The following is a 16,801-nucleotide window of genomic DNA, read 5'->3' on the forward strand; positions in this document are numbered from 1 at the left end:
TTAGCAAAAGCAGAAATGCCAACCTATGTTATAAAATGTTCTCTTACAAATGAAAATCCAGAAATACTACCTCAGTTTAATTTGACTCTACAATGCTAGGTATTAGTGTCAGCAGTGTTGAGAAACAGCTGACATAGCTAAAATTGAATTAAATCCCAGAGACTGACAGAATCCCAGTCGAATTCTATACTGAATTCGTGGCTGTGTTAGACTCTGACTTAATCATATCATACTGTAGATTTCGGGAATCAAAAACTGTGAGTAGGAGTTGGAAGAAAACATTTGTCCAACTGTGGAGTGTTGGTTCATAAAACTACCATCCAGTATAATTGTAGAATATTAGAACATGTTCTGAACTCAAACATAATGGAATATTGGAAACTGAATGACCTACTCCATGAAACCAGCATAGATTCCAAAAACATTCGTCATACAAACCTGACATCCTGAAAGCTGTAGGACCAACCAACCTGGTAGATATGTACTTCTTGATTCTGGAGAAGCATTTGACACTGTGCCACACCAATGCTTATTTACAGACGTATGGTCATATAAGGTGTAAAATGAAATTTATTACTGGAGTAAGGATTTCATGGTAGTGGGGATGCAGCATTTTACCTTGGATGGAAAGGGATTGACAGATACAATGTGAAAGTTTCAGGCATGCCAGAGGGAAATGGGTTGGGACTCTTGCTCCCCAGTTGTATATTAAGGTCCTGGCAAGCAATGTTAATAAAAATCTCATTTCATGCTTCAGTTATCAATGTGGAAGTACTGTCTGAAATACGTTGTATGCATATTCAGTGTGTCCTTGTCAAGATTTGAAAGTGGTGCAAAGATTGGCAACTTGCTTCAGATATTCAGAAAGGTAAAATTGTCCACATAGCAAAAAGGAAAATGTATTATCATCTGAGTAGGAACAGGAAAATTTTTTCTAAATGATAAAGCAAAAATAATCTGCAACGTGCAATTTTCTGTGATATAACACAAAATCAGCAGTTTCCACGAAATGTCAAAAAATTTGGCATTTTCCTGTTCTGTGTAAATGTATCATAATCTGAAGGCAGTAGTTTACTATTATTAGTAACTGTGAGTCGTCCTAACTGCCGTCTGCTTCACGTCTGCTGTTCAGCGAGCTACCTTAATTTAAGTATTAACTGTATTTTTCTTACTTGTCACTTCTTCTTCCGCGTGTTTTTGCTTTTAGGAAGCTTTGATTGTCGAGTGCTATTAATAGTGTTCCTTAGATTTCGTGTTTGTTTTGAATACAGTCAGAGAGAGTCCTTTTAGTCAGCCATAGTGCCAGTAGTGCTAGTGTTTGTTTTCAATACAGCCCAGAGACAGGTAGTGCTATTTTCATTGTTTTCTACAAGAAGTGGCTAGCAATCACAGTTTAGTCAATAATCAGCCACCATTAGTCAATTAGCAGTCTAGTTAAAAGTTGATTAAGTCTCTTCAGTAAATTGGTTTCTTAGGATGGATAGGATGTGTGACTGCTGTGTACAGACGCAGGAGGAGCTGGCCACTCTTCGCAAACAGCTGAGCGTGTTGATGGCCGCGGTCAGCCGTCTTCAGGCTGCTGCCTCGGAGTGTAGTGGCAGTGGGGAGTCTGGTGCGTCGCAAGGTACACCCCAGGTGTTCCATGCTTCACCCACTGTCCTTTCTGTCGAGACATCTTCGCGGGGTTGGGCAACCCTATCCCCAAGGGGAGTGGTGGGTTCAGCGGCTTTCGCAGCGCACGAGGTGGAGGGTAAATGTGGAGGCTGTCCGTGTGGCATCGCCCGCTCTGCCTGTGAGTGGATATGTGGCTGCTCTTTCAGCAGGGTCCAATCAGGCACACGGGGGGAGGGGTTTATTAGTTATTGGGAGCTCCAACGTTAGGCGGGTGATGGAGCCCCTTAGGGAAATAGCGGAAAGGTCGGGGAAGAAGTCCAGTGTTCACTGTGTCTGCTTGCCGGGGGTCTCATTCGAGATGTGGAGGAGGCTCTACCATCAGCGATAGAGAGCACTGTGTGCACCCGATTGCAAATTGTTGCTCATGTTGGCACCAATGACTCCTGCCGTCTGGGTTCAGAGGTCATCCTTGGTTCGTACAAGCGGTTGGCAGAATTGGTGAAGGCGGAAAGCCTCACTCGCGGGGTGGAATCAGAGCTAACTATTTGTAGTATCATTCCCAGAACCGATCGCGGTCCTCTGGTTTGGAGCCGAGTGGAAGGCTTAAATCAGAGGCTCAGACGATTCTGCAGAGATCTGGGGTGCAAATTTCTCGACCTTCGCTATCGGGTGGAGAAATGTTATCGGGTGGAGAAATGTAGGGTCCCCCTGAATAGGTCAGGCGTGCACTACATACCGGAAGTGGGGTACAAGGGTAGCGGAGTACGTGTGGAGTGCACATGGGCGTTTTTTAGGTTAGAGAATTCCCTCCCTAGGCCCGACAAGACGCCTCCTGAGACGTGGCAGGGTAGGAGTAGGCAAAATGCAACAGGGGATAACAATATTAATGTGCTAATAGTAAACTGCAGGAGCGTCTATAGAAAGGTCCCAGAACTGATCTCACTAATAAACAGTCACAACACCCATATTATACTAGGGACAGAAAGTTGGCTGAAACCAGACATAAACAGTAATGAAATCCTAAACTCAGATTGGAATGTATACCGCAGAGACAGGCTGGACAGTGAAGGGGGAGGCGTGTTTATAGCGATAAGAAGTGCAATAGTGTCGAAGGAAATTGACGGAGATCCGAAATGTGAAATGATTTGGGTGAAGGTCACGGTTAAAGCAGGCTCAGACATGGTAATTGGATGTCTCTATAGGCCCCCAGGCTCAGCAGCTGTTGTGGCTGAGCACCTGAAGGATAATTTGGAAAATATTTCGAGTAGATTTCCCCACCATATTATAGTTCTGGGTGGAGATATTAATTTGCCGGGTATAGACTGGGAGACTCAAACGTTCATAACGGGTGGCGGGGACAAAGAATCCAGTGAAATTTTTTTAAGTGCTTTATCTGAAAACTACCTTGAGCAGTTAAACAGAGAACCGACTCGTGGCGATAACATATTAGACCTTATGGTGACAAACAGACCCGAACTATTTGAAACAGTTAATGCAGAACAGGGAATCAGCGATCATAGAGCGGTTACTGCATCGATGATTTCAGCCGTAAATAGAAATATTAAAAAAGGTAGGAAGATTTTTGTGTTTAGCAAAAGTGACAAAAAGCAGATTACAAAGTACCTGACGGCTCAACACAAAAGTTTTTTCTCAAATACAGATAGTGTTGAGGATCAGTGGGCAAAGTTCAAAACCATCGTACAATATGTGTTAGATGAGTATGTGCCAAGCAAGATCGTTAGAGATGGAAAAGAGCCACCATGGTACAACAACCTAGTTAGAAAACTGCTGTCGAAGCAAAGGGAACTTCACAGCAAACATAAACATAGCCAAAGCCTTGCAGACAAACAAAAATTACGTGAAGCAAAATGTAGTGTGAGGAGGGCTATGCGAGAGGCGTTCAATGAATTCGAAAGTAAAGTTCTATGTACTGACTTGGCTGAAAATCCTAAGAAATTTTGGTGTTATGTCAAAGCGGTCGGTGGATCAAAACAAAATGTCCAGACACTCTGTGACCAAAATGGTACTGAAACAGGGGATGACAGACTAAAGCCCGAAATACTAAACATCTTTTTCCAAAGCTGTTTCACAGAGGAAGACTGCACTGTAGTTCCTTCTCTAGATAGTCGCAGAGATGACAAAATGGTAGATATCGAAATAGACGACAGAGGGATAGAGATACAATTTAAATCACTCAAATGAGGAAAGGCCGCTGGACCTGATGGGATACCAGTTCGATTTTACACAGAGTACGCGAAGGAACTTGCCCCCTTCTTGCAGCAGTGTACCGTAGGTCTCTAGAAGAGCGTAGCATTCCAAAGGATTGGAAAAGGACACAGGTCATCCCCGTTTTCAAGGAGGACGTCGAACAGATGTGCAGAACTATAGACCTATATTTCTAACGTCGATCAGTTGTAGAATTTGGGAACACGTATTATGTTCGAGTATATTGACTTTTCTGGAGACTAGAAATCTACTCTGTAGGAATCAGCATGGGTTTCGAAAAAGACGGTCGCGTGAAACCCAGCTCGTGCTATTCGTCCACGAGACTGAGGGCCATAGACACGGGTTCACAGGTGGATGCCATGTTTCTCGACTTCCGCAAGGCGTTCTATTCAGTTTCCCACAGTTGTTTAATGACCAAAGTAAGAGCATATGGACTATCAGACCAATTGTGTGATTGGATTGAGGAGTTCCTAGATAACAGAACACAGCATGTCATTCTCAATGGAGAGAAGTCTTCCGAAGTAAGAGTGATTTCAGGTGTGACGCAGGGGAGTGTCATAGGACTATTGCTATTGACAATATACATAAATGACCTGGTGGATGACATCGGAAGATGTTGCAGATGATGCTGTGGTGTATCGAGAGGTTGTAACAATGGAAAATGGTACTGAAATGCAGGAGGATCTGCAGCGAATTGACGCATGGTGCAGGGAATCTCAATGTAGAAAAGTGTAATGTGCTGCGAATACACAGAAAGATAGATCCCTTATCATTTTGCTACAAAATGGGTCAGCAACTGGAAGCAGTTAATTCCATAACTTATCTGGCAGTACACATTAGGAGTGATTTAAAATGGAATGATCATATAGCCGGCCGCGGTGGTCTAGCGGTTCAGGCGCTCAGTCCGGAACCGCGGGATTGCTACGGTCGCAGGTTCGAATCCTGCCTCGGGCATGGATGTGTGTGATGTCCTTAGGTTAGTTAGGTTTAAGTAGTTCTAAGTTCTAGGGGACTGATGACCACAGATGTTAAGTCCCATAGTGCTCAGAGCCATTTGAACCTTTTTTGAATGATCATATAAAGTTGATCGTCGGTAAAGCAGATGCCAGACTGAGATTCATTGGAAGAATCCTAAGGAAATGCAATCCAAAAACAAAGGAAGTAGGTTACAGTACGCTTGTTCGCCCACTGCTTGAATACTGCTCAGCAGTGTGGGATCCGTACCAGATAGGGTTGATAGAAGAGATAGAGAAGTTCCAACGGAGAGCGGCACACTTCATTACAGGATCATTTAGTAATCGCGAAAGCGTTACGGAGATGATAGATAAACTCCAGTGGAAGACTCTGCAGGAGAGACACTCAGTAGCTCGGTACAGGCTTTTGTTAAAGTTTCCAGAACATACCTTCACTGAAGAGTCAATCAGTATATTGCTCCCTCCTACGTATATCTCGCGAGGAGACCATGAGTATAAAATCAGAGAGATTAGAGCCTACACAGAAGCATACCGACAATCCTCCTTTCCATGAACAATACGAGACTGGAATAGAAGGGAGAACCGATAGAGGTACTCAGGGTACCTTCCGCCATACACCGTCACGTGGCTTGTGGAGTATGGATGTAGATGTAGATGTAGAATGGTGAAATTTGATTTTGACTTTATTTTCTCAGTGCTGAGGATTGTTTATAATCTTAAAATGACAATTGATTTTCCCATAAAAACTGTGATCTTATGAGTTCCACAAGAAATCCTCATTATCACTGATGGCTTTGGATGTGAAGTCAAATGAAAATACTCCACTTTCAGGATCTCTGTTTCAGTAACAGTTTTAGTTATTTCTTGACATTTTTACACAGCCAATCGTACAAAAATTACACAATTTTGAGAGTCTTTAATGTGATGCATCACTTAAAACTACATATTTTCATAGTGTGCAGTTATAAATGTGAAAAACAACAAGCAGATGGCACTTTAGTTGTGCAGACATGACACCTGATATCACTTCAGCCTAACCTAGGCCCCAGTCTATGTAACAGATTATTGTACCATTACAAACATAATTCATGAAGTAGTGAAAATAATATTGCACAAGTATTAAAATAAAAGTTCTTAGTTTTCTGTTTGACTGTGAGAAAAACATTTACATAACATCATGTATTTTGTTCTCTGATTGGGTGATTAAAAAACCCAATGTTTGCCATTTTGATTTACAGGTTTGTGAAGGTAAAGTGCTGTACCTGGTTACTGTTTATTTATACTTTCACAACACTAAAATATGCAGTTTAATTGGTGCACCACATTAAAGATTCCTTAGAACAGCATCATTTTTGATGTAATATATTGGACAAAAATATTTGGAACTCTGGCACTATCAAATAAAACCATTATCTGTAGTACAACTTGAAAGTGAAGATTGTTTCATCATTCTGGGAAAATGATTTTTTTTAGATTAAACAAGCAAGATTTTGAAATATATGAAGGGAAAAATACAAAATAGGAGTAAAGGAAATACTGAAGTGGGCTGCACCTTCAAAATAGGCTAACAACTCATATGGACACACATCCATGTAATCTGTGTTCACAGGAGTACATTCATGTTTCAACCATGGAATGATAATAAACTCCATCCATACTGTGATGGCAAAAGGTCTGTTGGGTTTATCTATGTACCATTTATCAGCGCTTTAAAAAATTCTGAAGGAGTACATACTCATTCATAATTTAGTATAAAAGCAGCTTTCCATTTCTCGAGGATATGTGGACATTTTTTCACTCTGTAGTGAACTGTTGTCAGATTGGTGGCAAAATGTCTTAGAATAGAACTTTGAAATTCTCAGAATACTTTCTTTTGAAAGACTTTTTCAATGTGTTGTTATAAAGTTATTTTTTCTTGAATTGATTAGATTTAATTTGCAATGTGATAAAGTGTGATGCATCTGTATTTTTTCATTTTGAACATAGCTTTGGAAAATAGTGGCAAGACTATTTTTAAGAAGAAAAATAAACTGTTAGAAACTAAGATAAAAATGGACACAAAAAACACCAAAAATTGCAGAAAAAACACTATAATTGGCAGAAAATAACGTGGAATAGAAACAAAATATCAAAATTGGCTGTAAATTAAAACGCTTTTTTCCTCTCCTTATGTATGACTACACTATCAATGAGTCACAGTTACGAGAAGTCGACTCATATAAATACTGGGATGTAACAGTTTGTGATGAATTTAAATGGAATGATCACTTAGACTAAGTCACCAGTAAATAAGGTGGTGGGATACTGGGAAAATGCAGTTAGTTCACAAAAGAGGTTGCTTACTAAACACTTGCATGACCCATCGCAGAATATTGCTGAAGTGTGTGGGGCCAATGTGAGACAGGGCTAGCTTGGGTATTGAATGTGTGCAAATAAGAGCAGCATGGATGGTCACAGCCTTGTGACCTATGGTAGTATGCCAAGAAACCTTAACTGGTAGATGGTCGAAGATAGAAGGTAACAATACTGTGAAAGTCCATATACAAAATTTTAAGAACCACTATTAAGTGAGGAATGTAGAAATACACTACAAACTCTTACTATCCATCCCGCATGGTCTGCAAAAGCAACATTAGACTAATTACTATGTGTGCTGAGCCATGTAAGTATTTTTTCCGCATTCAATGCATGGTATGATGGGAACTACCCTATTCCATGCATTTCACGTTGATCTGGAGAGTGTGGATGTATCTAATAATAAAATGAACATTTGGAGTAACAATAATAATTATGTAGTCTGTCTCTGTGGAAGTTTAATGATCACCAGAGGAAATTGACCTAGCTCACTGTTAGGCGACATACTATTGACATGACACTGTACTCACATAGTGAACTTATCACCTCTCTCAGCACATGAATACGCCAGCCAGTAGTGTTCGTCACTACCTGAATAAATGCGGATGCCCAATGAACTGTCAGTTGGTTCTGTGCTCGCCTCTGATACTGTAAGTTACTGTTATTGCTATGCTACAGACTATTGGTAGCAACCTCGTTTGGCACATCATCTTTCTTTCTGGTTGCGATTCGGATTCTCTGTCTCTTTGCTCATAGCCTGTTCACACTGTTGTGGCATAGGTTTCCTCTTTGCACCTCATTGCATAGGTCACCTAGAGCTCGTCCTAGAACAAGAACAAGAAGTGCAATGAAGAGCAGCCGACAAGCGAAATGGCGTCATGGTTAAGTGGCTACGGTGTTGGGTTACCAACCGGGCAAGCCATGTTCAAACCTCGCTTGCACCAATTTTTTTTTTCTTCAGCATTCACTTTATTCAAATTCACGTCTGTTTTGTGGTGTAACGTCTGTTTGTAAAAGAGAGGTAAGGTAGACGCCTATAACGACAGTTGATGCTGCACAACTACTCTATTAGCAGCTGAAAGGAAGTGACTTTCAAATGGGAACTGCAGACATTTGATGACAAGGCAATAAGTCAGTGGAATCATCCACCGGAAAAAATGTCTGGTGTGTCATACACGGCATTAGTAACAGTGTATGCGTGTCATTCGTAGGAATCTCTTATTGACTCACTTAATTTGTATGACTGGTAAGTGAGTGGGATTGCCTCCTTGCCCAATATAATTGTTCATATGAATGTGAATGTGATAGCTCCCAAGGAAATAATGAAAACATAATAATTTGTCACATAAGCCGCAACAAATGAATGCATCAGTTTCACAATCGTACAGTTTGTTTGTGCTCTCTGAAAACTATGTTTTTAGCATTTTCTGAAGTTGCCTTCTATTTTGGATGTCTCGACTCTTGAATTCCTTTGTTGTAACATAGGTCACACCCGTTTATTTGTTGTTTTCATTTCTGTGAGACGTCTATGTGGTATCTCACCTGCTCTCACTATTCATCACACATTTACTAACAACAGTAACATATTCTTACTGGATGGCCATCTTCTATAACCAGTGTATATAGGACAACTGCCAAGATTGCAGAAAGAGAACAAACATTGCAGTGACCAGAAAAAAGAAACCACGAGGGAGTTTTGAACGTAGTTCACCTGCTTGGCAGTCCAACACCATGACCACTTACCCATGACGCCATTGCTGTTCCAGGTGGCTCTTTATTGCACTTCTTTTTCTTGGACTGTTTCTAGTTTGCTTTTTTTTCACAGTTCAGTAAAACTTCTTCCTGTTTGCATGCTTTATCTGTGTTCAGTTTTTAATGGGCTATCCACTTGGCTATCATACCGTTAAATCTGGGGGGGGGGGGGGGGGGGGGGAGGGGCTGCGATGGGGAGTTTCCCTTGTGAACAGCAACACACATAGGATGCATGTCCCCATTACGGATGCTTGTGTCAATGCCACCACATACCGTGATCCCACTTTGTGGCACGTATTCCACTACTTGACCTATGGTGCGCCAACTTCCCTCAATCACTGTTTGGCAGATGAGTTCAGCTCACCTAGGTTTTCGGTTGTTGATGAAATCATTGTTTGGGACACTGAGATGGATGTACGTCAGGTTGTCATTCTGGCAGGATTGTGCCAGTGGGTATTGAGCTTGCTGCCTGGGGCATTGGGACACGTTCTGCATGAAGGCGTTAGCTTGCCATGTGTACTGGCAATGGATCAACTGCAACATCGAAAGAATTGTCCGTGGCTGCACGGTGCCAGGTATCACCCCCATAATCTTTCACCCCTTGCCCCCTCCCCCCTCCCCCCGCCCACTTCCCTGTGAAGCACATCAGTCTTGGTTTTGGGGGCCTTTTATCAGGACCAGTGTGGTTGGTCATTGTAAATGCTTATTTGATGTACCCATATGTTATATTCTGACATCCACCATGACTGACACCACACTCTCCATTGGGCCATCAAATGGTTGTCTTGCATGTTGGTCTCTGATAATGTACTACAATGTACATAGTCCACCTTGGAAGGATTCTCTGAGGCCAGTGGCATAGAACATTTGCACAGTCTTTCCTCAAATGGTGAAGCAGGAGGTCACATTTGGACTTAAGCAGCAAATGAAAACAGCTGTCATATCCTCTGTCACTACGTTGGTCCTCAACCTATTTTTGAACACTTATTGAATCACACTGATTAAAAATCTTAGCCCTGTTGAGATACCCCACCGGTGGCAACTGTTGCCTCTGCTTCACCTTCTGACACTGCCCCCTTCAGAGCCCCGCTTCTGTCCCTTGCAGTGTTAGGCACTTAGTGTGACTGTGTGGCCATGGGTATACTGAGGCTTGGACGCCAGTGGCGGTAGTGAAGACCCATGGGTGGCAGTTTATGTTTGTCCAAATACAGCTCTGATGTCGAGTGCTGATGTTGCATCCGCTTCCACCCTCCAGTGACAACACGGCACTGCGGCTGGCACTCCAGGTGGCTGCCTGTGACTCCCTACCGTTGCACTGGTGATCCATAATTGTCCTGAGTGGATAACTGTCTGCCTACTGGTGACCTTGTCATGGCCTATAAAGGCATGTGGATTGATATACATGTAATCACTGATTGCAGTGCCATTTTGGATGGATGGTGTTTGGGCAGATGTGATTATCCGTGTGACCGCGAATGGAGAAATTAGTTTCGTGATTGCAGCACCGCTATATGCGATATGTTTACATCGTAGCAGGGAACTGACGCTTCAAATTATAAATACCAGTGGCCCAGCCACAAAACAACCCGCGGGCATGGGGGAAATACTGGTGGGTGTAACAGCCCCGTGAGGGGTGGCCTACGACATAATTAGAAGGAATAGTGATTCTGCGTGCAGTTCACTTGTGTTCTTGATAGGTATTGTTATGTGCATGGTTGTAGTATAATGATTGAATTTAAGCCTTCCTTCTTCCAGCTAAGATGTAAAAGCTAGAGAGAGTTGTTTTGTTTAGTGTGTGTGTGTGTGTGTGTGTGTGTGTGTGTGTGTGTGTGTGTGTGTGTGTTCGGGAGGATTGGGGCTAGCACTTAATGTTTCACATTCTCCCGCTGTCAGTTCTAATCACACGTGTTACTTCTGATTCAATTATATTTGCCACCTTTAGTGAAAGTGTGGTTCAAATTTTTACTGCACTTATTTTTCAGCTTGTGCTTTCTGTTTTAGGTTGAAAGTGGACTCCTGTCACATTGGTGGTATAAGGCAACATTTCCCAACTACCCCAAGGAAAGGAAAGCTGTAATACCATACGTTTTATGAAAGTTATGATTCTGATAGACTGATTACAATATTTTTTTTTTGAGTAATGTTGGCAATACTGTACTGTGATGAAGTTATAAGGAAGCGCCAAGCACTGTTGAATTACATCATCTGTCTATATATCATTATCATATCATTTTTCTGATTGTTCATATCTATTATTATGTGATTATCTTCTATTCATGTCATAATGAGGGATATTTTTGTTAAAACATAATATTAAAAACAACAGCTCTAATTAATAATGTAGTGGTTATTGGCCTACATTTAAAGGGAAGCGACATCTTCACTTTTAACTATTTATTTACATATGTTTGGAGTTTGCATTAGTACTTTTCTTGGCAGATTGACAATATTATTGCTTTAAAATCCCAATGTGGAAATTACACACAACATTTATAATGATAACAGTTGTATACTAGTACCTCTCTTACAATTGAGACACTGTTGAAGTGTCAAAAAATTCTTGAGCAGTTGTAACTTAGGTATAAATGACATTACTGTAGTGTGTAGATAAAAAACCAAATTGTCAAAAAATTGTTGAGCAGTTGTAACTTACACGTAAATGACATTCCTGTTGTGTGTAGACAAAAAACCAAATTTGTTACCTCAGTATAAAATCTTAATTGAGAATTATTATTAATCTTTCGTTGAGGTGATAACAGATTATTGAGTGAGTTTAGCAGTACAGTTTGGTACTACACCTGGAACTAAGAGTTGCATATATTTCCAATGCTGTTGTGAAATGATAACTACACAAGCAACAGTAAAGACGCTTTCCCCTAACTGTAGCTCATCTTGGGTGTGTCAAAAGTTTGCCATTAAGCACATGCTGAGGTGGAGGGCCATCAGAGAACAGTATCGATCAAGCAGTGACGAACAGAGGATGTGAGCCACCATACTCGGATAAACTAGGGTGTAACTTCCCTAGTAGGTTAATTCTTGAGTCCCTCACAACCTATCAGATTATGAACATGATATCTTTTTATTTTTGTTCTATCGACTCCACCTAGTTCAAAATGGATGCTTTGACCTTACTATCATACATCCACATTTTCAAAACTCCAGTAATTTAAAAGACTGCACATAGATTGCCTTTTTTTTAAAAAAAAAAAGTCTGTAATATCTTACTACCCTGGAAAGTATTGGGGGAGCTAATATAACAGTTACTTACCTGAGGTAAAATAAGAGTTCATAATTAATATTTTTAGATTTGTCTTGTACTTGGTTTTTAAAATAAAGTTGATCATAAGAGCGTGTTTTAAAGCTACTTATTCCAAATCTTGCACATGAATAATAAGCACATAGCTAAGTTTGCCATGTTTGTGTCGAAATTTTCTGACACAGATGTTAGCAACTCCAAAGTTCTTACACTCTTCTGTGCTGTGTGTTTGAAAAATAGGTAGATGTTGATAAAATCATGTTAAAATCCTGTAATACCACTTTCAGTCAACTTAAGTTCTTCATAAATCTGGAAAGTATATGGCCTTCCTGCATTTCCATCAAATGTGCATGACACAGTATTCACCAAGTTTATCATTTATATCATCTATGGAAATAATAAAAAAAATTACAACAATAATAAAGCACTTTCAATTGTGCAAAGTGATGAGTCACAGCACACGTTACAGATCACAGCACGTGGTAGTGAATGATACCTGATGCTAGAAAGTGAAAAATGTGGGCTTAGAGATCTCTGCAGAATGAGATGTTCATAGCTGTATAGCAACAAAAAATAATGTTGTAAAGACCGTTTTGGAAATAACTGCTATTTTTAATGTGCCAGAATGTGAAGTAAATAATGATTGATTTACTGTGCATGCGTAATTTTAGGGTAAAGCAAGACAAAGTGTTAAGAAAAAGTTGTATAGTGATTGTTCTAATGACTAGATGAATATGTTTCTGTTGCATTACTGTTGCCATGAACCACTACACCACTAGTACATGCAGCAATGGAATGCTCAAGTGATGCGGTACTTCCTCTTCAAACTTCTGCAGCTTGTGCAGATTGTAGGCCTTACAATCCTTAAACTAGTCGTAATTGTTGTCGTGTTAGAGATTATTTCAGATTAATCACTGTGCCTGCCAAGTTTTTGTGTGAAACTGTGCTGTCAGTTCCCCGAGTAGATCCAGCATTGTATTGGACAGAAGAGTCTTCTTTCTGGTGACAGGAATGATAAAAGTGGCAGAAACAGAGATATTCCAGTGCAGTCCTCCCCCCCCCCTCCCCCCCTTCCAATTAGGTCACTGATGTGAGTGACTCTAATATGGCACTGAAATCTTGTGGAAAATATAGTAAGATTTATTAAGCATACCAATTACAAACAAACATTTTTTAATGAAAATTACTTATCCTTGTGGATTTTGGGGTGTTGAATCCCACAGTGATAAAAAAAGCTCTGTAACCCACAGTTATTTGCAGCAAGACTCAGTATTTGGAAAAAAAAAAAATATTTAAATGAGTTGTCTCTATGTATTTGGTATATGGTTTCAATTAGTAATGTAATTAATGATGCAATAGTAGAGCAGGGGCTCATTATTGCTCCAGAATAAACTAACCTGCAAGAAAATCTTTAAAACCTGGAGAGAACAACACTCTGGATCTAAAAAAATCTGTTACCAGCTTTACATGTCAGGTTGGGCTTAATGAAAAAGTTTGTGAAAGCCATATCCAAAGATGGAGAACTGTCTTGTCCAGTGAGCAGTCTAGATGCTTAATGACATAAATTCTTAGGAAGATCTGTTTGGTTAGTTAAGGTGGTGATGGCTGACTGACTGTTCTGGAGGAATTATGGAACTCTGGCAAGAAATATGCACACAATAGGAAAGACTTGAACAACTATCTTCAATGCTTGTCTGAGCAAAACTGAATGAGTGGAAATACAGTCCAAGTCCCAGGCCTGGTCTGAACAGAGTAGTGTCTACTCCAGTAGAATTTTCTGAAATGAACTTGCAGGTAGCATGCCGCTGCTTTTAACTCTCTTGGGTGGCCTAGTTCTACTAGCCACACCTTTTGGCATTGAGAGTCCATACATGAAAAATCCAGGATGGACTGTAACAATGCAAGAGAAGGAAAGTTCTACTCACCATATAGCAGAGATGCTGAGCCGTGATAGGCACAATAAAAAGATTCACACAATCATAGCTTACACACACACACACACACACACACACACACACACACACACACACACACACACACACAAGCACAACTTGCACACACATCTGCAGTCTCAGAGAGCTGAAACTACACTGCAAGCACCAACACCAGTGCATGATGGGAGTGACGACTGGGTGGGGCGGGGAGTGGGAGTGGCGGACAGTGAAGTGTTGCAGTTTAGACGGAAGGTAGGAGAGAAGGTGCGGAGGGGGTAAGTAGAGGAAAGGAGAGAAATTAAAAAAAAGAAAAAGAAATTAAAAGACTGGGTGTGGCGGTGAAATGATGACTGTGTAGTGCTGGAATGGGAAGATGGAGGGGGTTGGATGGGTGAGGACAGTGACTAACGAAGGTTGAGGCCAGGAGGGTTACGGGAATGTAGGATGTATTGCAGGGAAAGTTCCCTCCTGCGTAATTCAGAAAAGCTGGTGTTGGTGGGAAGGATCCATATGGCATAGGCTGTGAAGCAGTCATATTGAGATGAGGGGCATCGTGTTGGACAGCGTGTTCAGCTACAGGGTGGTCCACTTGTTTTTTGTCAGTGGCCGTTCATGCAGACAGACAGCTTGTTGGTTGTCATGCCGACATAGAATGCAGCACAGTGTTTGCAGCTTAGCTTGTAGATCACATGACTGGTTTCACAGGTAGCCCTGCCTTTGATGTGATAGGTAATGTTAATGACCGGACTGGAGTAGATGATGGTAGGATGATGTATGGGACAGGTCTTGCATCTAGGTCTATTACAGGGGTATGAGCCATGAGGTAAGGGATTGGGAGCAGGTGTTGTGTAAGGATGGATGAGTTTATTGTGTAGGTTCGGTGGACGGCGGAATACCATAGTCAGAGGGGTGGGAAGGATACTGAGTAGGACACTTCTCATTTCAGGGCACGATGAGAGGTAATTGGAAACCCTGGTAGAGAATGTAAGTCAGCTGCTCCAGTCCCGGATGGTACTGAGTTACGAGGAGAATGCTCCTCTGTGGCCAGACTGTGGGACTTTGGGAGGTGGCAGGAGACTTGAAAGATAAGGAATGGGAGATTTCTTTTTGTAATTACGGTCAGTGAAGGCTTCAGTGAGGCCCTCAGTATATTTAGAGAGGGACTGCTCGTCACTGCAGATGCGATGACCACGGGTGGCTAGGCTGTACGGAAGGGTCTTCTTGGTATGAAACGGGTGGCAGCTGTCAAAGTGGAGGTGTTGCTGGTGGTTAGTAGGTTTGATATGCACGCAGGTACTGATGTAGCCATCTCTGAGGCGGAGGTCAACACCTAGGAAGGTGGCTTGTTGGGTTGAGTACGACCAGGTGAAGCAAATGGGGTAGAAGTTGTTGAGGTTCTGGAGGAATGTGAATAAGGTGTCCTCACCTTCAATTCGGATAGCAAAGATGTCATCAATGAATCTGAACCAGGTGAGGGGTTTAGGATTCTGAGTTTTTAGGAAGGATTCCTCTAGATGGCCCATGAATAGGTTAGCATAGGACGGTACCATGGGGGTTCCCATAGCTGTACTGCACATTTGTTGGTAGGTAATGCCTTCAAAGGAGAAGTAATTGTGGGTGAGGATATAGTTGGTCATAGAGACTAGGAAGGTGGTTGTTGGTTTGGAATCCATAGGGTGTCTGGAAAGGTAATGTTCAATAACAGTAAGGCCATGGGCATTAGGAATGTTAGCGTACAGGGAGGTGGCATCGATAGTGACGAGCAGGGCACTGTGTGGTAAAGTGAGAGGAACTGTGGAGAGTCGGTTGAGGAAATGGTTGGTATCTTTTATATAGGAGGATAGGTTCTGGGTAATAGGTTGAAGGTGTTGGTCTATGAGAGCAGAGGTTTTCTCAGTGGGGGCACAGTAACCGGCCACAATGGGGCGTCCTGGATGGTTGGGTTTGTGGACTTAAGTAAGCATGTAGAAGGTGGGAGAGCAGGGAGTGGTGGGGGTAAGTAGAGAGATGGACTCTGGGGAGAGGTTCTGGGATGGGCCTAAGGATTTGAGTAGTGACTGGAGATCCTGCTAGATTGCTGGAATGGGATCACTGTGGCATGGTTTGTAGGTGAAAGTATCTGGCAGCTGATGGAGTCTTTCTACCACGAAATTCTTGTGGTTCAAAACTATGGTGGTGGAGCCTTTGTCTGCAGGTAGGATTACAAGATCAGGATCAGTTTTTAGATGGCGGACTGCGCTTCTTCGTGCGTATGTAAGGTTAGTACGCCTGTTGAGGGATTTGGGGAATGATGGTGAGGCAAAGTTCGAGGATAAGAAATTTTGGAAAGTTAACAGGGGATGATTTGGAGGCAGTGGGGGTGGATCATGGTTGAACTGAGTTAGGCAAGGTTCAATGTTGGTCTTTGGTTGAGTCTGATTGGTCTGGTTGGTGGCGAAAAAGTGATGGTGAGGCAAAGTTCGAGGATAAGAAATTTTGGAAAGTTAACAGGGGATGATTTGGAGGCAGTGGGGGTGGACCATGGTTGAACTGAGTTAGGCAAGGTTCAATGTTGGTCTTTGGTTGAGTCTGATTGGTCAGGTTGGTGGCGAAAAAGTGTTTCCACTGTAGGGACTGGGAGAAGCAGAGAAGGTCTGTAACTAGTCCTGCATGGTTGAATTTGGGAGTGGGGCAAAAGGTGAGGCCTTTGA

The 16,801-nt window shown here is 41.8% G+C and overlaps 1 protein-coding gene across 1 annotated transcript in view; it reads left to right on the plus strand.

The window, feature by feature from the left end:
- Positions 1-12,274, plus strand: part of LOC126354645 (polyprenol reductase) — a 42,018-nt gene extending 29,744 nt beyond the window's left edge. The window contains exon 6 of the mRNA XM_050004415.1: positions 10,923-12,274. Coding sequence (XP_049860372.1) covers positions 10,923-11,015 — 93 coding nt within the window. The 3' untranslated portion in view covers positions 11,016-12,274. The remainder of the gene's footprint in view (positions 1-10,922) is intronic.
- Positions 12,275-16,801: the final 4,527 nt, after the last annotated feature.

Source organism: Schistocerca gregaria, chromosome 3 (assembly GCF_023897955.1).
Source record: "Schistocerca gregaria isolate iqSchGreg1 chromosome 3, iqSchGreg1.2, whole genome shotgun sequence".
NCBI classification, from domain to species: domain Eukaryota; kingdom Metazoa; phylum Arthropoda; class Insecta; order Orthoptera; family Acrididae; genus Schistocerca; species Schistocerca gregaria.